General features: G+C 41.2%; 1 protein-coding gene across 1 annotated transcript in view; it reads right to left on the bottom strand.

Moving 5' to 3' along the window:
• Positions 1-20,609, bottom strand: part of LOC110291167 (calcium-binding mitochondrial carrier protein SCaMC-1-like) — a 33,675-nt gene extending 13,066 nt beyond the window's left edge. The window contains exons 1-4 of the mRNA XM_021158148.1: positions 20,349-20,609; positions 16,225-16,351; positions 6,855-6,942; positions 2,900-3,011 (exon numbers count right to left, since the gene is read on the bottom strand). Coding sequence (XP_021013807.1) covers positions 2,900-3,011; positions 6,855-6,942; positions 16,225-16,351; positions 20,349-20,531 — 510 coding nt within the window. The 5' untranslated portion in view covers positions 20,532-20,609. The remainder of the gene's footprint in view (positions 1-2,899; positions 3,012-6,854; positions 6,943-16,224; positions 16,352-20,348) is intronic.
• Positions 20,610-23,758: the final 3,149 nt, after the last annotated feature.

The following is a 23,758-nucleotide window of genomic DNA, read 5'->3' as shown; positions in this document are numbered from 1 at the left end:
TACAGGGGAATGCCAGGGCCAAAAGAATGGGAATGGGTGGGTAGGGAAGTGGGGGAGGGGGGTATGGGGGACTTTTGGGATAGCATTGGAAATGTAATTGAGGAAAATACGTAATAAAAAATATTAAAAATTTAAAAAAAAATAATTTTAAAAGAAAGTGAGTTTCAATGTTTAGGGAAAAATAAATTCTTTATAGTTAAAGTAACTTAAAGCCTCAAAGGCCCATTTTGAATCCAGGCATCATGACTTCAGAGGCCACAATCTTATTGCCGCCTTTCTATATAAGCAGGGATGTTGTAGGCAATGAAAATGATACGCTTGAAGATATCACTCATGTTAAGAACCACAAGATCATATGTAGTCATGGAAAGAAATGTATAAAATAAAATAAAATAAAATAAAATAAAATAAAATAAAATGGCAAAAGCCAGTGGGATGGCACTGCAGATAAAGGCGATGGCTGCCAAACCAGACAACCTGAGTTCACTTTCCAGAATGTATGCAGTTCAAAGGGAAAACTGGCTCTGGCCAGTATCCTGACACCTCTACATGCACACCACAGCATAGCACAATATCCACACTAGGTTTAATTTCTTTTTAAAGGATATATATAATATTGATTAGAAATCAAAAAGATTCTGGAGTAACCAAACCAAGAGCTTGAAATAGTTACTATTTTGCTAGGTTGGTTATAAAGTTCATAAAAGAAATATTACTACAGCTTAAACCACTTAATGCCCCTCACATATTTACAGTAGAAGATTTCAATAACCCACTCTCACCAGTGGACAGGTCATCTAGCCAAAAACTAAATGGAGAAATGCTAGAGTTAACTGACTGACATCATAAACCAAATGGACCTAACAGATAGAGAGAGAACATTTCACCCAAATACAAAAAAAAAAATTAAAAAAACAAACAAACAAACAAACAAACCTTCTCCTCAGCACCGCATGGAACTTTCTCCAAAACTGACAACATGATGCTTGGTCACAAAGCAAATCTCAACAGATACAATAAAATTGAAATAACCGCCCACCACATCCTATAAAACCACCATGGATTAAGGTTGTATTTCAACAGAAACAACAGAGAGCTTACAAACTCATGAAAACTGAACAACTCTCAACTGAATGAAGCAGAAATAGAAAGGGTATGGAACCAGAGGGAAGGAGATGTGGGGAGGAACTTGAAGGAGTTGGGGGAGAGGAAACGAATCAGAATATATTGCATGAAAAAACCTATTTGCAATAGAAGAATGATCTGGTGATGCATCCTGGGCAATAGTTACAGGAGACAAAATGAACATTGAAGGACCAGTCAAAAAGTAAGAAATCAAATGTGTTATCACAATACTATATAAATCAAAACCCAAGTATGAAATGATGTAACATAGTCCTCACATATGTTCAAATATTCACAAACACAGATGAAACCAAGTGCCTGTCGTAACATGTATTCAATACTTTTATTCTTAGCTTGTTTTACCAATACATTACTTGAACTCTTAAACTTCATACCACTAGCCCTTAAAGGATTTTAATCCCTGCACTTGGGAGGCAGAAGCAGGTAGGTCTCTGAGTTCAAGGCCAGCCTGGTCTACAGACTGAGTTCTAGGACAGCCAGGGTTACACAGAGAAACCATGTCTAGAATAGACAAAACAAAACAACTCAAAACAAAATACTCTCTCCACCATCTAATTGAAGAAACTGGGGCAAGGGGGTGTAAGATGTAGGGTTCAAACTTGGGCCTTCTGATTGCAGAGCTAATAGCCTTTTCTTGTGTGTCAGCTATGGAGGAAGATGGACACTAAGAACACGATGCTGTGGACGCAGTATTAGGATTTCAATTTCCCCACCGTACATCTAAAGAAGGCAAAAGTCTTTAACTACAGACTTTCCTTTACTCCATGTGGTGGATATGGTCTAATGCTGCTTTATTGTGTTAATTTGGTCTCCAAAATTGCACAAGTAGCCACACTGCCACACACAAGACACTGGGGGACACACTCACCAGTTGGTTTTGATTGGAGTAAAGTTGCTGGTGGCCAATGGCTGGACAGAGAGACAGAAGCAGGATTTTAGGAGTCCTGGGCAAGAGACTGAGGAGGGAGGAGGAAGGGAGATAACCACCATGCCGGGAGGTGTGCCAGACAGAGAACACAGCCATCCTGTAGGTGCTGAGGAACTCAGCCCAAGAGGGCTGCAGGTCTGGGTCCGGGCCAGCCAAGATGGATAATAGGTTTTAGTAAGCAATAACTCAGGAATATCGGAGGGGAGTGTGTTAGCCACGTGGAAGTTTGGAAGTAGCCCAACTATTGAGCAGTTTAAGGCATATTAAAATATATGGCTGGGTGTGTGTCTTTCATTTGGGAAGCCAGAACATTGTGGGGAGGGTAGCGAGGAGCACCGCTGCCACCGCCGGAGTCGATTTGAGTAGCAATTATTTGGGTCCAAACACACTCCTTACAACATTAGGTCAGGTGCAACAATTAAAAGAGTTGATAACTTGTACATTTGTTGCTTTTTCACTCTAAATTCTGAAATCTGAATATGTAATTTTATATTTCTGATGCCAAAAAGTCCACTCAATCTAAAAAACGAAAGGAAAACACTTTTTTTCCCACTTTTCTAGGACTATCCAATTATACATAACAACATGACTTATAACATAGTGTGGGTCGTTTTAGTAAGTAAAACAAATTGTGGTTTCTATGTTTTCACATAAAATACTACCTGTCCTTCCAAAATTAATAGAATATTGTTAAAAGGAAATAATACATTCTTTGCCACTGGGGCTAAAACTAAAATAGGGACAATGAAATGAAATTTACAATAACAACAATTAAAGAAAAATAAAGGAAGTAAAAATGCAGAATAAAATGCAAAATAACCTTACAGTAGAATGTTTCCAGAAACGAACAATGTCAGTGATATTTTTTGCAGGATGGAAGAAAAAGAAATCTCTCCATTCATCCCAGTCTACTGTCATCGACCCGTCAAAATCCATGCTGAAATGAAATTTTAAATGGTGTTTACCACACTTATAATACTACCATTATTTACACTACTCAAACACTTGTGGAGTGTTTGTTCCTGAAGCCATTCCTTTGGACTTCATGGATATAACTGTATTTTCCAATTCCTCTTTTAAAGAACAGACTATCTTTTAGATCAATGTCATACTTCAAGAGAAATTGAGATGACAATATATAGTCAACTCTTAGATCTCCCCACACCTAGGCTCTCCTGTTGGTTACATCTTACATAATTGTGGTTTGTTTGTTACAATGCCTGACTAATGGTTGACACATTACTCATAGCTACATTTTATACTTTACTAAGCCATCCTACATTTTAAACTAATGTTCTTTTCCCCTTCAGCATCACACTGAGATATAACATTCTGTTCAGATATCACGTGTCCCTAAGGTCCTAACTATGGCATTTTTCAGACTTTTCTTATTTTGAACAATATTGACATTTCCAAAGAGCACTGATGATCAGTGGCTGGGGAGACAGCCCAGCATGTAAAAGGCTTGCCTTGCAACCACGGGGATCTGAGTTCAGTTCCCAGAACCCATGCAGAAGCAAGATAGGTGTGCTAAGGAGATAGAAACTTGCAGGTTCTCCTGGCTCACTAGCCAGCCAACCTAACATACACTGAACATTCTAGCCACAGGGAGACCCCATCTCAACAAAAGAAAATAAGCAAACAAAACAGTGGATGGAGCCTGTGGACAACAGTTGAGCTTGTCCTCTGGTCTCAGCAGGTCAAAGTGCTTGCTGCACAAGTCTAATGACCTGAGCTCAATTCCTGGAACCCTCGGTGGAAGGAGAACTGACCCCTAAATGTTGTCTTCCACCTTTCACACGTAACACATGCACCTGAGCACACACAAAATAATAAAAATTAGAATTTCACCTTAATAATGCCAACTGTACCTGAGTTCTGAGGACAGAACTGGTCTTTGTGTCCACACAGCATGAACTTTCTCCACTGAGCCACTGCCCCAACCCCACAGACTGTCTGATTCAGTTCTTTGTGTATTGGTGTTTCCTTCATTTTAAACTCTTTAAAGATTTTGAATATTAACCCTCTGTCAGGTACAGGTGATAAAGATTTTTTTTTCCAACTTTCCACTGTAAATAGCTGCCCTTATTCACGTAGCAACAGGAGTCCTGTTCAGAAAGTCCTTGCCTGAACCTATATCTTGGAGTGTTTTTCCTGCTTTTTCCTCCAGCCCTCTCAGGAGGCACTTTGAGTTAATCATTGTGCCTGCAAGCTCTTGTTATCATCTGCCATTGTGTATGGGTTTGGTGGTTGTTTATGGGATGGATTCCCAAGTAGAGCAGTCTCTGGATGGTCGTTCCTTCAGTCTCTTACTGAACTTTGTCTCTGTAATTCCTTCCATGGGTATTTTGTTCCCCCTTCTAAGAAAGATTCTGAGCTTCTGGGCTAATATCCACTTATCAGTGAGTGCATATCATGTGTGTTCTTTTATGATTGGGTTGCCTCACTTAGGATGATATCCTCCAGATCTATCCATTTGTCTAAGAATTTCAAGAGCTTGCTGACAGGAGCCTGATATAGCTGTCTCCTGAGAGGCTCTGCCAGTGCTTGGCAAATACAGAAGTGGATATTCACAATCATCCACTGGGCAGAGCACAGGGTCCCCAATGAAGGAGCTAGAAAAAGTGCCCAAAATGCTGAAGGGGGTTGCAGCCCCATAGGAGGAACATCAATATGAACTAACCAGTACCCCCAGAGCTCCTTGAGACTAAACCACCAATCAAAGAAAACACATGGTGGGACTTGTGGCTCTAGCTGTATATGTAGCAGAGGATGGCCTAGTCAGTCATCAATGGGAGGAGAGGCCTTAGGTCCTGTGAAGGTTCTATTCGCCAGTATAGGGGAATGCCAGGGCTGGGAATGGGAGTGGGTGGGTTGGGGAGCAGGGGAAGGGGGGAGAGGATAGAGGTTTTTCATAGAGGAAACTAGGAAAGGGGATAACATTTGAAATGTAAATAAAGAAAATATCTAATAAAAAATTATTGTGCTGGGTACGACATAAGGATCTGCTTCTGAATGAATGCACAGGTTTTTCCTCAGCACACCCAGTTCTCCAACACCCTAAGAGGCTGTGTTTTCTCCAATGTGTAGTTTTAGCATCTTTGTCAAAAACCAGGTGGCTGCAGTTGCCTGACTCATAGCTGGGTCCTCTATTCTATTCTGCTGATCTCTCTGTTGTTGTGCAAGTACCATGTTGTTTCTATTACTATGGCTCTATAGTATAATTTGAAATCAGTTAGTGATACCTCCAGCACTGTTCTTTTAATCAATATTGCCTTCGGTCTTTTATGCTTCTAGATAAAATTTAATTTTTTTTCCTTTCTATGGATAATAGTGCTAGAATTTTGACAAGTATTGGACTAAATCTGTAGATTGTTTTCTGTAGGACACACACACAGCTTTAAAAACACAGCTTTTTAAAGCTGACTTAAGGACTTGAAAGTATGAGTGGTTTTATAACTGTTAATGAAATTTAATTAGACTACACAAACATAGGGAATAGAAATCTCAGCTAGTTTTGTGTAAGTTCTTTTAAGCTTCTAAGAAATAGATAACTGTAATTATTGGTATTAATTGTCAACTGAACACCTAAGAGACAAGACTCCAGCCACGCCCTGAGGGACTGTCTTGGATAACCTTAGCCTCTGATTGTCTCTGGGGGGTTATCTTGATTATGTTAATTGACATAGAAAAACCCACCCATTGTGGATGGCACAGTTCCAGGCCTGGGATCCTGGACTTCGAGTGGAAAGGTGAGCTGAGCACAGCTCGCACTCATGTTCATGTGCTCTGCCCTCGATGGTGGACGCCATGTGCCCAGCAGCTCCACACCCACTACCCTGACTCCCCACAGCGAGGGACTGTCACCCAGAATTGTGAGTCAGGTAAAACTTTTCTCCTTTAAGTTGCTTTTGTCAAGGCATTTTATCCCAGCAACAAGAGACATAACTAGGATAATAATCCAATTCTATTTTGTGTCTTACAAGGCAGATGCACAGAGAGAGGTTAAGGCAGGAGCTCAGGGCAGGAACTTGGAGACAGAAACTGAAGCAGAGGCCATGGAGAAACACTGCTTACTGGCTTGTTCCTCATGGCTTGAACATTGGTTTCTTCTACAACTCAGGACCACCTGCACAGGGTTATACCCGTAAGGGGGCTGAGCTCACCTTCATCAATCATTAATGAAGAAAATGCCCCCAGAGAGCTGCCTAGAAGCAATCTGATAAAGGAATTTTCTCAGTTGAGGTTCCTCTTCCCCAATAACTTTAGATTGTGTCACATGTGCACACACACACACACAGAGAGAGAGAGAGAGAGAGAGAGAGAGAGAGAGAGAGCAGGACATGGGGTTTGCTGATTAGGCTGGGCTGGCTGGCTAATGGGCTCAAGGAATGAGTCTGCCTCTATATTCCCGAGTATACCATTATACACAGACTTTATGCAGATCCTGGGAATCAAGCTTAAATCCCGATGCTCCGCAGCAAGCACCACTTTACCCACTGAGCCATCTTCCCCAGACCCCCCCCCCAGAGAAAAAACATCTTAATGTGTTTGCCACAGGAATGGATACAGATGAATTAATAAAGAAAAATGGATAATATAACACAAAGACTAAAGAAATACACGTTCAACCATCTCATACATATGAATCCATATGAATTTTTTAAAAATCTCTCTGCAAAAATGAGAGATGGCATCTGAAATGCCACATGTATTGCAGTTAACGTCCAGCATAGATGATAAAACTCAAAGGGTATCAAAGATGAGAACACAGGCTGACCTTTTCAGGATGTCTTTGGCCTGAGAGAGAGAAATGTGGATTCCCAATGATTTCACGGCAGCAACTATTTCTGAAGCATCTATTACACCTTTAAAAAGTGAAAACACCAAGTTAAGAATCTGAGACAACAACAAAACAAAATACACTATAGAATGTGACCACCCTGGATTGGAAAGTCTGTGTTTGGTGGGTGTCTTTACTCCCAAACCCATTCCTCAAAGCCTAAAAACACCGAAATGTTGCCACCGAGTTTACGTTTGGTAGTTAAGTCTCTTTAAACTGAAACGACCGCTGTTTTACCTAGTTATTTGTCCAGGTATGAACAGTCATGCTTCAGGACAAAAATATTTATGAATAGCTCAGACATCACTTGAAATATTACAAATCACAGGCACACTGCATGCATTTTTATAAACTCCAAATTCTACATTTCAAACGACATCTGTCCCTGAGGACGAAAGACTGTAACACATTTGACTATTGTACCTGTTTGAAAAGAGCTGAAAAAGTTAATTCTGAAAACCTGATTCAGGGGCAAAAGAATGAAGGACTCTGTTTATAAAGTAAAAGATCCAACATCCTTATAACAGAAACATGTACTATATTATGCTTCTCGCTTGTTGAATAGGTCTTAAGTCCAATAAGAGAGCTGTTGGTTTTTACCAAGGTATGTGTGTCATATATGTGTGTGTGTGTGTGTGTGTGTGTGTGTGTGTGTGTGTGTGTGTGTGTGTGTGTGTGTGTGTGTGTGCTGTGGTGGTTTGAATATGCTTGGCCCATGGGAAGTGGCACTATTAGGAGGTGTGGTCTTGTTGGGGTAGGTGTGGCCTTGTTGGAGGAAATCTGTCACTGTGGGTATAGGCTTTGAGGTCCTATGCCTAAGGTCCATCCAGGGCAGAAGCAGGTCTCCTCCTGGCTGCCTTCAGAACAAGATGTAGAACTCTCATCTTCTTCTCCCAAACCATGTCTGAAACTGAAACTACAAGCCAGCCCCAATGAAATGTCTTCTTTTATAAGAGTTGCCTTGATCATGGTATCTCTTCACAGCAATGAAACCCTAAGGCATATGCCTACTATGTAGTTCATGTTCACATAGCTCTATGTTGTGAAGGGAAAATTAAAATTTCCATATTCTCCTCAAACTCTAGAACACAACTGTAACACATTTTCCAAATTTAAAAAAAAAAATCACATTCTTTTTATTTTTATCATATATTTTTCTATTTTTTCATTTTAATGTTTTATTTATTATTTTTATATGCATTGGTGTCTTGCCTGAATATTTCTCTGTGTAAGGGTGTCAGACCCTTTGAAACTGGAGTTACAGGCAGTTGAGAGTCACCATATAGATGCTGGGAGTTGAACCTGGGTCCTTTGCAAGAGCAGCCAGTGCTCTAAACTGCTGAGCCATCTGTTCAGCCCCTCTTTTTCTATATTTTCTGATTGTAATATAATTATATCATCTCACCCTTCCTTTTCCTCCCTCAACCCCTTAACTCTCTCAGCTATATGGCCTCCTTTTAATTGTTGTGAAGTATTGAGTGTGTGTTTACTTACTAATACTTATATGTGTATGTGTTCTTAAATATATAAATACAACCTGAGAAGTCCATGAAACGCTACTTGTATGTACATGTTTTAAGACTAACCATTTGGTACTGGATAACCAATTGGTCTGCTCTTCCCTGAGGAAGACTATTTATCTAGCTTTCAGATCCCTTAGATGCCTGTCACTCTTTGTCTAAGGTTGAGGTTTCTTGAGATTTTTCCCCCTTCCATATTAGTGTGTCTATTGGTGTTGTCCTTGTTCAGGTCTTGTTTAGGCAGCCATGGTGAGACTTCATAGTTATAACTTTCTGCCCTCTCTTCAATAATGACCCCTGAATCTTAAGTGCAGGAGTTGTGTTGCAGATGTTATCAGTTGCGACTTGGCTCCACAGCTCTGCATGTGATCTTCTGTAATGGTCTCCATCTGTTGCAAAAAGAAATTTCCTTGATGAGGAGTAAAGACTACACTTATCTGTGAGTATAAGGACAAATATTTAGATTATAACTAGGGATTATGCTAGTTAGTAAAGTCACAGTTGTAGGTGTTCTCCAGAATCCATGACTTCACTAGCCTTTGGCAGTTGGCTAGGTTTCCAGTACCAGTCATGATTTCTCTCTTGTTGAGCAGGTCTTAAGTCCAATAAGAGAGTTATTGGTTATCACCAAGGTCTGTATATCACTACTGTACCCTTAGGGTTATTGTGCATGCTGGTCATTGTTGTAGCTCATGGGCATATCCAAGTGCCACAGTGTGTATGTGGAAGTCAAAAGACAAGTTTCAAGAATCAGTTCTATTCTTTCACTGTAGTATCAGGGATCAAACTCAAGTTGTCAGACTTGCAAGCAAGCACCTTTCCCCATTTAGCCATCTTATCTGCCCTGATAATTCTTGAATGTGCGTGTGTATATATATCATTCTTTATATCAACTTAATATCTCCTGACTTAAAAATACATCAAAATGTTACTATAAATTTAATCATACATTTCATTTCCATACACCATTTACAGAAATTATGTATGAGAAACTATGTACATGTGAGGTATTAATTCATCAACAAAGACATTTTTTCAGACAGAGTCACATATTTTTTTTATGACTCAGGTGTTCCAAGCTCCAGACAAGGGAGTGTACTGGCCTACGAGCCAAAGTGTCTTCAAATGACAGCTCTTTACTTAACAAATGCTCATCTGTTAAGTTCAATATTTTTTTTATTGTCAACCTCCTATGTAAATCACTATCTCCACTGGGGTTACTGTTGCTGAGATAAAACACCATGATCAAAAGCAACTTGGGGAGGAAAGGATTTATTTCGCTCACAGTTCCATGTCACAGTTCACCATCAAAAGCAGTGAGGGCAGGAACTGAAGCAGAGCGGGAACCTGGAGTCAGGAGCTGATGCAGAAGCCATAAAGAAGTGTTGTTTACTGACCTGTTCCTCATGGCTTGATCAGCCTCCTTTCTTACAGAACCGGAGGTCACCAGTCCATGGATAGTACCAGCCGCAATAGGCTGGATCCTTTCCCATCAATCACTAATTAAGAAAATACCCTATAAACCTGAGTACAGCCCCATCTTATAAATGCATATTCTCAGTTGAGGTCCCCTCCTCAGATGACTTTAGCTTGTGTCAACTGAACATATTACCCAGCACAACCTCTGTACTAAATGTTATCTAGTTCAAAGATTAATTAATTCCCCCAAGGACTTGGCAATTTTGTATGAAAGTATATTTTATATTAGGAACTCCAGTAGCACTTGCTACTTCGATAAAGTATATGACATTGCATTAAATGTATGCTACCTGAAGGGTTATAAGCAGAATAAAAATGAAGTATTGTAAAGAACACAACTCAGCCATAACAAGTGCAGTATTCTCTTTCTCACCTTCAACTGCCCTGGTCAAACTCTACACAAAGGGAATGACTATGACATGCGCAGTAACTGGGACTAAGATGGCAACACAGAGCAGGCAGCTCAATCAAGGCAGCACCTTTGATGGGTTGCCAGGGCCTGAGCTCTGCACTGTGCATGGTAAGTAGTATTCCTAATGATAATTATACCTACTGCTATACAACTGAGTTTCTCAAAGCAACGAAGCCAGTAGAAGGCAGATGGTAATGCTTCTAGAATGATATTTCTAAAAGCCGAGGCTGAGCTACAATATTCCAGGCTGACTTGCCAAGACCTAGTATGATGCTAATACATCAGCTTGGGAATTTCTTCATGATGTGAAACTTATTTGCCTCAGGAGCCTTTTTCTACTACCAAGGTATAGTAACAGATATATTACTTAAGGTTCTATAGAGGAACAAAACTGATGCGATAGACATATATTACAAAAGGGATCTATTACATTGCTTTACACAATATGGGCTTGTGGCAGGACCTTCCCCCTAATGAATAAAGACTTCAGGGGACCAATCACTGGGCAAGGAGCAGGCAGGACTTCCAGGTTGGAGAGAGGAAGAGAGGAAGGAAGAGATAGGGCTTTTGGACTGAAGACAAGTAGAAGCCAAAATGTAACTAACAAGAGGTTTAGATGGTGGATCCGCCAGGATTTGCCACCAGAGGGGTTTTATTTAGTACAGCTTACAAATTTAGGATGCTAGTTACTGCACCCTGCAATTGAGTTACCTGTTGATTCTGAATTGTTTATATGGTGTTTTCCTTCATGGAGCAACTCAACTGGGTTCCAGAGAGAAAGGTACAGAGGTGTGGGTTTGCAAGAAGCACACCCCAAAAGGCCATGGGAATTTGGAAGCATGGGGCTGGCGTGGCAGTGACCCACCAGTGGGAACTTTACAAGCTGGGTGGAGAGATTTCGGAGCTCGGGGTTAGAGAGTCTCCACGAGGTGAGAACAGCCTGCTGGTGCACTGCCAGTTTAGCGTGGTGGATTGCATTTTTAATATTTCACGATCCATGGGCTGGGTAGACAAACAGGTTGTCTGTATGCAGGAGACGCTGAAAACTTCAGAGATGCTTAGTCTATGAGGCTGACTAGCTCATCAGCCCTGTCTTAGAGCCAAAGGCCTTGCTGACTCATGCAGCCACTGGTCTTTGCTTCAGTTTTGAAGGCTGTCTTACTTTTCTGTTTCTGTAATAAAACACATTGTCCACAGCAACTTACAAGAGAAAATGTTTAATAATGCTTAGGCCTTCAGAGGGTTAGAGTCCATGATGGTAGAGCAAAGGAACAGCTGAGAGCTCACATCTTGATTCACAAGTAAGAGGCAGAGAGCACACTGGGAATGAGGCTTCAAGTCTTTTGAAACCTCAAGCCCCTAACCACTAACACACCTTCTCCAACCAGGTCACACCTCCAAATATTCTCAAACACTTTTACCAACTGGGGACCAAGCATTTACACATATGAACCTTATAGGGGCCATTTGCATTCAACCCACCACAAAGGCCAAAGAAGTTAGCTTCCAGTGTCAGCAAGGGATGGCAGTAGCAGTAACAGTGACAAGAGTAGATGAATTCACAAGAAAAGAGTAAAAGTTGGCAGGCCAAACCAGAACTTCTTTTACCTCAGACCTCTATTGAATTGGGACATTACCGAATAGTGCTGTACACGCTAAGGGAGTGTCTCCCTACCCCCATCTGTCTCCTCACACACCAACCTACCCCACACACCACACACCCATTCTCCTACCCCACCCTCAGTTAATTTAATCCTTCCAAAAATTACCCTCACAGACTTGCCCAGGGGCTTATCTTTTAGTAGACTACAATTTGATTCAAGTTGATGAGCAAGATTAATCATTACAGCAGAGATAATAGAAACATTGTATGTAACATTGTATGTAGAGGAATTTTAATCCAGCAACACTGCTGCTCTGGCAAGAGATCACATTCAAAGATCATCTCTCTGTGTCAGCCACCTGCTTCAAGCTCTGCCACCGCGAGTTCCCCCACCTGGATGGGCCACTCCTTTGAACCCTGAATCACAATAAGCCTTTTATCCCTTCAGTTGCTTTGGTCTGTTCTCTTTTCTTTGATGGTTTCTTATATGCACATAATACACTTTAGTAACTTTAGTGAAACCTTTTTTTCCCCCAAAACTTCCTCTGCTATTTCTATGTCTTGTTACTTAGGGTTTTTTGTGAGGCTGAGTAGGAGGTTATTTTCTGGAGCATGGCAACTTGTCGGGAATTACTTAAAACAGTGACACCCTCCCTTCACCACCATTAACTGCTCATAGTCCATTCCTAAAGGAGGGTTTGGGGGCCTCGTGATGAAAGGTTGGCAGGCTCAATCAAGTACAGCTCTTGTGCCGGTAACCACAGGGATGGTGAGTTCGTGAGTGTAACAGTAAGGTCATTCATTCTACACATCTCGCCATCCCCCAGCTTTTCTGTGCTTTCTACTCATCTTTTCCACAGTGTTCCCTTGAGTCCTGGAGCGGGTAATATAGAGGACCTACTAACAGCTCAGCATTACACCAGCCCATTATAAGTCTGTATCAACCCCTGCCCACTGCAATAAGAAGAAGCTGTGTCTTGCCTGACCAGTCTCTACTGTCGAGCTCAAAGGTCACAGTTGAGTTGGCTTTTCTCCCCAGAAGCCTGCAGCACACCTTCCTATACTACGAAAGCTAGCCAGGAGGAAGGATGTTCACAGGTCAGTACCAGCTTGCTTTCTCCATGTTCTGTGACCAAAGAGTGGGGTGTCCTCAGCAATACTCTTACCATCCATTTCTAGTAGACAAGAGCAATGGCAAGAGTTCAGATTTGGGGATGAGTAGGATTCACGCACCCGCTTTGCCAAAGAATTTCATCATGGCAATGAGAAAAGAGACTAAGAGTGGGATTCTTAGCAATTTTTATTTTCTTTCAGAAGTTTGTCTGCATTAACTAAATTTCCTGAAATAAATATATTTTCAAAATCATCAAGACTTATTTTTGAGAGGAAGGGAGGGATGTGTGGAAAGGTGGGATGTCAGGCACATGTGCCACAGGACACTTGTGAAGGTCCGAGGATAGCTTTCAAGAGTGGCTCTCTTCTTGTACTGTTGTTAGTTCCAGAAATCAACTAGGACTACATGGCTCGTGGGGAAGTACTTCCACCCACAAAGCCATGCTGCTTATTAAACTCACACACCAAATTTCCCATTTATTACAAAGAAAAAAATAGAAGGACTATCCAATACACAAAGCTTTAAATTCAGAGGATATAAGACTCTGCAAAACTGATTTTATTAAAAATATAAGGTATCAGATATGGTGTTAATGGTTTGATTCCAGCATTCAAGAAGCAGAGGCAGATGTATCCCTTTTAAGTTTGATGCTAGACTGGTCTACATAGTGAGTTCCAGGCCAGCCAGGGCTACACAGTGAGACTCTGTCTCCAAAAGTAAATAATTAAAATTTAAAGGAGGGGTTAGAACAGTGCTTCTCAACCTATGAGTTGCAACCTCTTTGGGACCCAAATGACCCTTTCAACAGGGGTCACCTAAGACCACTGAAAAACACAGACATTTACATTGTGATAAATAACAGTAGCAAAATTACAGCTATGAAGTAGCAATGAAAATAATTTTGTGATGGGGGGGGGGGTCACCACAACGTGAGAAACTGTATTAAAGGGTTGCAGCATTAGGAAGGTTGAGAATCACTGGACTAGAGAGATGATTCAGTAGTTAAGAGTACTGGCTGCTCTTCCAAAGGACCCAGAATTCCTGCACCCTTGTGGCAGCTCATAACTGTCTATAAAACCAGTCCTGGGAGGATCCAATGACCTCTTCTGGCTCCCATGAGCACCTGCCACACATGTGATGCACAGACATATAGTTCAAGCAAAACAATCATTATATATTATATATATATATATATATATATATATATATACACACACACACACACGCATAAGGCAGGCAGATCTCTGTGAGTTTGAGGCCATCTTGGTCTACATAGCAAGTTCCAGGCCAGCCAGGGCTACAAAGTGCAATTTGCAACATGCTCCACTATGTTCATAGCAGCCTTATTTATAATAGCCAGAAGCTGGAAAGAACCCAGATGCCCCTCAACAGAGGAATGGATACAAAAAATATGGTACATTTACACAATGGAGTACTACTCAGCTATTAAAAAGAATGAATTTATGAAATTCCTAGCCAAATGGATGGACCTGGAGGGCATCATCNTGAGTGAGGTAACACAATCACAAANGAACTCANANNATATGTANTCACTNATAAGTGGATATTAGCCCAAAACTTAGGATACCCAAGATATAAGATACAATTTGCTAAACACATGAAACTCAAGAAGAATGAAGACCAAAGTGTGGACACTGTGCCCCTTCTTAGAATTGGGAACAAAACACCCAGGGAAGGAGTTACAGAGACAAAGTTTGGAGCTGTGATGAAAGGATGGACCATCTAGAGACTGCCATATCCAGGGATCCATCCCATAATCAGCTTCCAAACGCTGACACCATTGCATACACTAGCAAGATTTTGCTGAAAGGACCCAGATATAGCTCTCTCTTGTGAAACTATGCCAGGGCCAAACAAACATAGAAGTGGATGCTCACTGTCAGCTATTGGATGGATCACAGGGCTCCCAATGGAGAAGCTAGAGAAAGTACCCAAGGAGCTAAAGGGATCTGCAACCCTATAGTTGGAACAACATGATGAACTAACCAGTACCCNGGAGCTCTTGTCTCTAGCTGCATAAGTATTGAAAGATGGCCTAGTCGGCCATCACTGGAAAGAGAGGCCCATTGGACTTGCAAACTTTATATGCCCCAATACAGGGGAATGCCAGGGCCAAAAGAATGGGAAGGTGGGTAGGGAAGTGTGTGGGGGGGTATTGGGGATATTTGGGATAGCATTGGAAATGTAATTGAGGAAAATACGTAATAAAAAAAAGTTATAATTATACATTTTTGTGACAGAAAACCTGTACACTGTACTTAGATAATCACCTATAGGTGAATAATGTGCAGAATTAAGGTAATTAATACAGAATGACAATGGAGCACACACAAAGTCTCTAGTCTTCACTTTGATCTCCTTTTAAGTCTATTTTAGGTTGCACTGAAACACTGGAATAAATACAAAGCAAAAAAAAAAAGAATTTCCTACAAAAGTGAAGGAAATCATCGCACCAATCATATGTAAAGCCACTATATCATGCTAACCCTGGCACATTTCACTCGTAATTATGGTTTCCGTAACTGTCCAGTACATAGGTTCTAGTCATTAGTGCAAGCCTAAGTCTCAAAGCAAACAAACAAACCATATATGTACATACACATATGATTTGGGGAAATTATAATACCTATTGCTGGCTAGTTTTTTGTCAATTTGACACAAGCGAGTCATCTGAGGGGGAAAAAAAGCCCTCAGTTAAGAAAATGCCCCTACCATATATGCCTATAGACAAGCCTGTGGGACATTTTCTTGATTAATTATTGATGTGGAAGGGACAAGACTACTGTAAACAGCACCATCCATGGACAGGCAGTCCTGGGGTATATAAGAAAGCAAACTGAAGAGGCCAAGGGCACAAGTCAGTAAATAGTGCTCTTCTATGGCATCTGCTCAGTTCCTGCCCAGACGTCCTCAGTGATCGACTGTTACCTAGAAGTTTAATAAGAAATAAACTCTTTGCTCCCCAAGTTGCTTTTGGTTATGTTTTATCACAGCAATAGAAACCCAAGGACACCTATTATATTATTCTCAGTAATTTAAAAATTATTGCTAGATAGTAAATTGGATCTGACAGTAGGAGCAAATGAAAGACAGAAAAGTCCTTGTCGATGCTAGCACTTAGACCCGTCGAGCCAACTGTGGATGAAACATACACACACCATCATCATTTTTGTCCAGACTCTTGAACGCCAGTTTCATTTTCTTCTCATGGTCTTGAAGGTACCGCACAAATTCTTCAAAATCCAGTCCTGAGTCAGCATTGGAATCTGCATCCTTAAAAATCTCCTACAAGAGAAAAGACTCACTGCAACAGTCATGGTAGAGCCCCTATGTCAGGTTAACATTAGGGCTTAAAGATGCCAAGATATGTAGCCTCTTCCATCAGAGACAAAAAATATGTCCACTAATGTGATAAACAGGAAATTCTAATATTCCCCAGATTAATGGTTTGGGACCTATCTATAAAGTAAGCATGTACGTTCAAGTCTCACTAAGTCCTTAAGCCTTTTTAACATAAAAAATAACACTATAGGTCTGGAAAGATAGCTCAGCAGTTAAGAACACTTTCTGTTCTTCTGGGGGACCTGGGTTCAGTTCCCAGCACCCACATGGCAGCTTTCAGCTACCTGTAGCCCCAGTTTAGAGGGATCTAGCACCCTTTCCGGATTCCACAGGCACTGGACACAGCCCAGCTCACTTACATAAGTGAGGCAATACTTATACAGAAAAATAAATAAATCTTTCAAAAACGTATGTAAAAATATGTCATATATTCCAAGCCCAGCAGACTCTTACCTCATTGGCTATATATTATTCATTTTTTGTACCATCAAATCTAGTATAAAGTATAAAATAGAGAGGCCTTTAATAGACTAGATAACTCATACTTAGTATTTATTGAATTTGAAAATAAATGTTATGAGCTGAAAACTGGATCACACTGCACAGCACAACTAAACACTGCACACACCATAGATTGCACACTACACACCACTCACTGCACACTGCATCACACACACCATGCACTGCGTACTGCATAGCACACACCACGCACTGCACATTGCACACTGCATCACATACACACCATGCACTACACACTGCATAGCACACACCACACACTGCATACTACATAGCACTGCATACACCACATACTGCACACTGCACAGTGCATACACCATAGTCTACATACCACTCACTGCACACTGCATAGCACACATCACACACTCTGCACTGCATACACCACATACTGCGCAGTGCACACCGCACACTGCACATGGCACACACCATACACTGCATACACCATACATTGCATACTACATAACACACACTGTACATCACAAACCACGCAGGACACATTACTGGGACAAAAAAAAAGCAAAAAGTTAAAGTCTCTAGTATGAAGCAAATTATAGACTACTAGTGATGATACATATACCAAAGGCAGATATGTTAGGTGTAGTAATGCAAGGAATTCAAGGTAGTCCCTTCTCTCTGAAAGTAAGCTTTCAGATAATAAGTGAGGTTAAAATGCTGAAAGAATCGAGAAATGCTTCATAAAGAAAGACTGCTTGGGACTGGATTCACAAGGAAAAACATGTGCTAGACAGATAAACAAGAGTGGACATTTCAATATATGTGAAATGTTTGCATGGCAGTGGAACAGGTGTTAATTATAAAAATACAGCAATAATAATGGCGATAATAACAATCAAGACTTCCTGAGAGCTTCGTTCTAAGCAAGTTATGGATCTAAGTTCATCTCCTCTTTATCTGATTTGCTGAAGACAAGGGAGCATGAAAGGAAAGTGGAAGATGAGTTAAAGAAAGATCTCCTGAGGAGATTTATACACTGCAAAAACTATCTCAAATTAATGGTTCAAGTTGTTGATTCCCAGTAAGCAGGACACATATAGTGCTCACAGGAAAACAGTATTAAACAACCTTAAATCACAGTTTGAGAAAATGAGTCTTTGTTTCAAGCATCATTTGTTCCTGATTATATCATGAGAAATGTCTGTAGTGTTCTAACATGCCTCAAAACTTGTCAACTGAAAGAAAAACACACCAGAATAGAAGACTCAATGTCACCAGGTGATATAGTTTTTAAACAGAATTTTAAAATATTAACTTTTAAAATGCCCATTTTATGGTTATTTATAATCTACTAGATTTCATATGACAGAAACATATAGGTTTCATTTTTAAGAGTGATATTAACAATATGCTTACACTCTTACGCTCCCCTCCACCAGAGGTACATATACCAGAAAGCATAACTAGTGACCATACAAAGAACAGAACATCTTTTGAAACCCCTAAGATTTAGAATCAAGCCTGAAACCACCTATACAGTTAGCAGAACTGAATAATAAAAGCAAGAACAACATTCTCACTTCAAGCATGGTGCCTCTCCCTACTCCCTGATGTCAGTACAAGGCCAGATAGAATCCCTTCAGGCCCAAGCTCCTACAAGACAAAAAGACAACCAGATCACTGAGTGGGAAGAGCAACAGCCCAGCATGCTCTGACATGCAGTAGATTGCAGGCTTGAGAGTATTCCTGGCAGCAGGCTCTAGAGCTAATGTGCAGAAGACTAAGTTGTTAGAAGCTGACATCAGGATACTAAGATACTGAAACTGAAATTAGTCAGTTTGCAAGGCTTGGTGGAGGATATCTACTGCTTACTTGGTTTTAAGCTCCACAGACCAGGTTTTTCTGCTTCCAGGAAGCAGTACTTCCGATATATATGTATTTGAAGAATTTAATTTGATCCTTATCTCTTACCTTGCACAAAAGGCAGTTCCAAATGGATCAAACATCTCAATGTTAGATATAAAACTGAAATTTCTAGAAAAAAAAGAGTAGGGAGCGCACTTAAGGCTATAAGCTAGAGTCAGACTTTCTTAATAGGATCCCTCATGAAGGAAACTGAGCCAAGGTCTGATAAATAGGAATTCATGAAATTGAACTGCAAACTGTTAATAAAGAAGCAGTCTAGAAGAAAGAAAGAAAACACCATCGCCAGTTATACATCTGATAGATTGGTGTCTAGAACACATGAAGAACTCAAGAAACCAAACAAACCCTTTAAAAGTAGGCTAATGAACTGAACATGGAGTTCTTAAAAGAAGGTATGCACATAGCTAGGAAATCATTTGTGTTAAACATCTTTATCTATCACGTAAATGGAAATCAAAGGACATTGAGATTTCACTGTACCCCAGTCAGAATGACTGTCATCAAGAAAGCGAGTAACAGTTGCTGGCGGCAGTGAAAGGAAAGAGAGCCCTTATTTGTTATTTGTAGGAGTGAAAACTAAAGCAACCAGGACAGACATCAATATCAGGGGAGGGAGCCTCAAAAGGCTAGGAATAGATCTATCATGTGATGCTACTGACAGGTATATATCCACAAAGGACTTTATATCCTTATACCACAGAGATATTTGTTTGGCCATGTTCATTGTCTCTCTGTTCAAGATAATTATAAAGTGAAATCAGCCTTGATGTTCATCAACTGATGAATGGGAAAATGAGAATGTGGTACATATACACAACTGAATTTTATTCAGCCATAAAGAAGAATGAACTCATGAACTATGCAGGTAAATAGACAGAACTTTAAAAAAAATTACACTTTGTCAACCCAGACCAGAAAGATTATCCTCACACATGTGAATCAGAGCTGCAAATCTTTACATTCGTGTTTAACTTGGAGGACCTGTAGACCAGGGGCCATTGGAGTGGTGGCCATTGTAGAAAAGGAAGACACTACTAGTTTATGAAAGACGCTAGTAGAGTGTAAGTCTGTTGACTCGCCATAGATTTGTCTACTGTTAAGTGAGAAAGATGCCACCTCTGGGATACTCATCTGCATAGAGTTTGCAGAAGATCTTGAGGCAAGTTTTCCCTAGGTTGAAAGCCTCTTGAGAAAAGCAAGTTTACTTTAGACAAAGGTTAACACAGTCCTGACCCTTATGGACAGGAACTGTTCAGAACCTCGGGTTCTTCTGCAAAAGCCCAGGCTGTCTTGTCATTACAGAAAATGACTATTTTGAGTCATTATCTATAACTATATACCTATAACTATAACATAACTATAAATGTGTTAGCAACACATTTCACTGGGTTATGTATTCTTCATGAAGAACCCCACAGAAAAAATTTCACACCTACTCCAAAAGCTCTGGAAATTTCTGGAAGTGACAGGTCGGCAGGTTGGCTCTGAGCTCTGTGCAACTTCTTTCCAACATTCTCAGGGCCACATTCTCTCAGTGGCTCACCTTCTCCGTGTCTTCGCTAAACGAGGAGTTCCAGTGTTTCAGCCCATCCCTGAGCTCCTGGATGTCCACCACGCCATCTCCATTGCGGTCCAGGTCTTCAAAGAGGACCTCATAGGCCAGGCGGTTAGAATCACCCTGGCAGGTCTCAGAGGGCAGCAGAAAGTCCTGCAGCCTGCGTAGCATCGTCCAGCAGGAGACCGTGGCCGCCACGACCCCTGAGGACCACAGCACTTACACCCAGGGCCACGGGTCTACGCCTGGGGCGCGCCACACCCAACCGCCTGAGACGCGAGCCCCCCCACCCCCACCCCACCCCACCCCACCCCCGTTCGCCCACGGAACCTTGAGAACTGGGAAAGCACTGCCAGGAGGGAACCTGGCACCGTGTGCCATGTATGCTCCAGGCCTCTCTCACCATAAGCTTGGTATGGGGGCACCTGAGACTATGACCCTCTAGACCTTAGAAGCATCCTCGGAAGAGTGTGTGAATATCAAGTCCTATGAAGTGCAGCTAAGGGGAGCACATTTCTCAGGAAGTGCAGCTGGGCCTCCTGAATCTCCTCACATCATTTCCAAGAAGCTTCCTGGAGCCTCTCTCAAAGGTCCGTGGTGTAAGGGTCGGGTTCTCCTCCCCATCTTTTACACCTTAATACAACCCAGTGAAACAAGGTGGCAACTTTTTCAAAATTAGCGTTATCTGCAGTGCCGCCCTGGGAAAGATAGTGACTGAGTCAGGCCATGAGTGAAGCGGCTATGCCTCATGCTGAGGCCTGGAGGGCTGAGTAAATGAAATCGTTTCCCTTTAGTATCTAGTGCCCTAAGGCTGCCCCCTCATGCCAGGGAAGATCAGCAAGTGGGCATCTGGACCAAGAGCAGACACTCCCTACCTGGTCTGAAGAAGGAAGAGAGGAACTTGTCCTTGCACCTGTCTCGACCGAGTGGTTTCCAACTGACCCATTTCCTCTTCCTTGTCTCTCACTTTCTTCTTAATGCAGTCTCAGGGGCAGGCGTATCTCTGACTTCAGGATAACCTTGTCTACAGAGCTGGTTCCAGGACGCCAGGGCTACACAGAAAAACCTTCAGGGGTTGGGGAGTGCACGCATTACCACCACCACCTGCCTACTGAACCTCCGGATATCACAAAACTCAATACATACTCAAAATGCTTTGATTTCTTGACCCAGGTCTTGCCTACAAGCTGCTGGCCATGCTCTTCGTCCTGAGACATCTCCTGCGCCTTCTGGGACATTATGAGCTTCTGACTCTCCTCTTTCTCTCTCCTACACCCCCGGCTCCTTTGTGAGCCCAAGATATTCTAAACATGAGGCCTTGAAAATTTGCCATAGATACACTTAAGGACAGAAAGATAGCTCAGTAAATATTGCAGTGAAGTTTTGTACCCTCTGATCAGGTTCTTTGAAAGCTAGCAGCAGAGTATAATAGCCCCAGTTGTTTTTAAAGCTTTATCTTTTTATATGTAAGTGTCTGTGTAAATTTAGTGTGTGTGTGTGTGTGTGTGTGTGTGTGTGTGTGTGTGTGTGTGTGCGTGTGTGCGTGTGTGCGCGCGCGCGTGCCAGCACATGCCAGAAAATAGTGTGGAATCTCCTGGAATTGGAGTTACCAGAAGTTGTGGACTTGAGAGCAGACCTCTGATAACTGGAAGAGCAACAACAGCTCTTAATAACAGTTGAAAGATTTTCCAACCCCTGACACTTGGGGGAGGGGGAAGTGTGTGACACGTGTTTTTAAATGAATTATGTTTTCTTGTTCAAGCCTAAATCTTACGTCATGAAGCTCATTTATTTCTTAAAATAGCACTGCTTTACATGTGTTTTCTTATGTTATTTATACGTGTTATACCACATGTTTTTTCTCAGTGCTAAAATATAATATAAATAACATAACATTGAATCAGCTCTCATAAACAGTCAACATCTAATATACTCTAGAGTGAAATGCATCCTAAGTGCTATAATAAATATGTAGTCAAAAATGTCATAAAATATGTATTTGTATTATATCATTGGATAAATTCATAAGTCAACAATAAAACAAAGCTACTAAAACAACTTTCAAAAATGTAAGTGCTGGGCATTTATAATTATTAAAGACCATTTTTTTCTTTAAAAGATAATTGTAAGACATAAACAGCATATTGTGTAGTTTATAACATGTCAGAACTAAATGTATGGCAATAATAAAAAAGTTGTAAAGGAAAATATATGCTAAAACCTCTTTGCATTATATGTAAAGTATATCTGTTTTCAATATATATATGTGTGTGTGTGTGTGTGTGTGTGTGTGTGTGTGTGTGTGTGTGTGCGTGTGTGTGTGTGTGTGTATCAGTGTGGTGGCTGACTTTTCATCCAGAAAATAGGAAACTTCAATAACAATACCAACCAATTAAGATTTCCTGAACACTACATGTAACAATAGCAGAATATCTATTTTTTTCCTTTCAGTTGCACATGTGAAATAACAGCCTAAAAACTCATGGAAACTGAACAACTCTCTACTGAGTGGAAACTTGGTCAAGAAGAAATAAATTAAGGACTTTCTAGAATTCAATGAAAATGAATACACAACATACCCAAACTTATGGGACTCAGTGACAGCAATACGAAGAGGAAAGTTCATAGCACTAAGTGCTTACATTTAGAAAGAGAGAAACACAGAGAGAGAGATATCTCATAGCAGCAACTTTTTAAAAAAATATATCCCCCCTGGATATCAATCCACTTTGCCACATCAAGTTGCAGTAGGACTAGGTGCATCTGCTTCTGTTGAGAATAGTCAAGGCAACCCAGTTAGGGGAAAGGGACTCGAGAGCAACAGAGCCAGAGACAGCCCCTGTCCCTGCTGCTAGGAGTCCCACATGAAGACCAAGCTGCACATCTGTTACATGTGTGTAGGAGGCCTAGGTCAGTCCCATGCATGCTCTCCGACTGGTAGTTCAGTCTCAGCCCCCTAGGCTGAGGTTAGTTGATTCTGTAGGTTTTCCTGTGGTGTCCTTGACCTCGCTGGCTCCTTCCATCCTTCCTCTCCCTCTTCCATAAGATTCCCCGAGCTCCATCTATTGTTTGGCTGTGGGCCTCTGCTTCTGTTTCCATCAGCTGATGGATGAAGCATCTCAAATGATAGTTATGCTAGGCTCCTGTTGGCAAGCATAGCAGAATAACATGTGGTGGGCTCTCTCTCCTGGCATGGGCCTCAAGTTGGGCCAGTCATTGGTTGGCCATTGCCTCAATTTCTGCTCCAGCTTTATCCTGACACATCTTGTAATCAGGACAATTGTGCGTAAGTTTGTGTCCCCATCCCTTCCTTGTAAGACTTGCCTAGTTACAAGGCTGTTTCAGGTTCTATATCCCCTATTGTTAGGAGTAGTCTTAGGTCATCCTCATAGACTCCT

This window comes from Mus caroli, chromosome 3 (genome assembly GCF_900094665.2).
Source record: "Mus caroli chromosome 3, CAROLI_EIJ_v1.1, whole genome shotgun sequence".
Taxonomy (NCBI): domain Eukaryota; kingdom Metazoa; phylum Chordata; class Mammalia; order Rodentia; family Muridae; genus Mus; species Mus caroli.
This window is presented reverse-complemented; position numbering and strand designations above follow the sequence as displayed.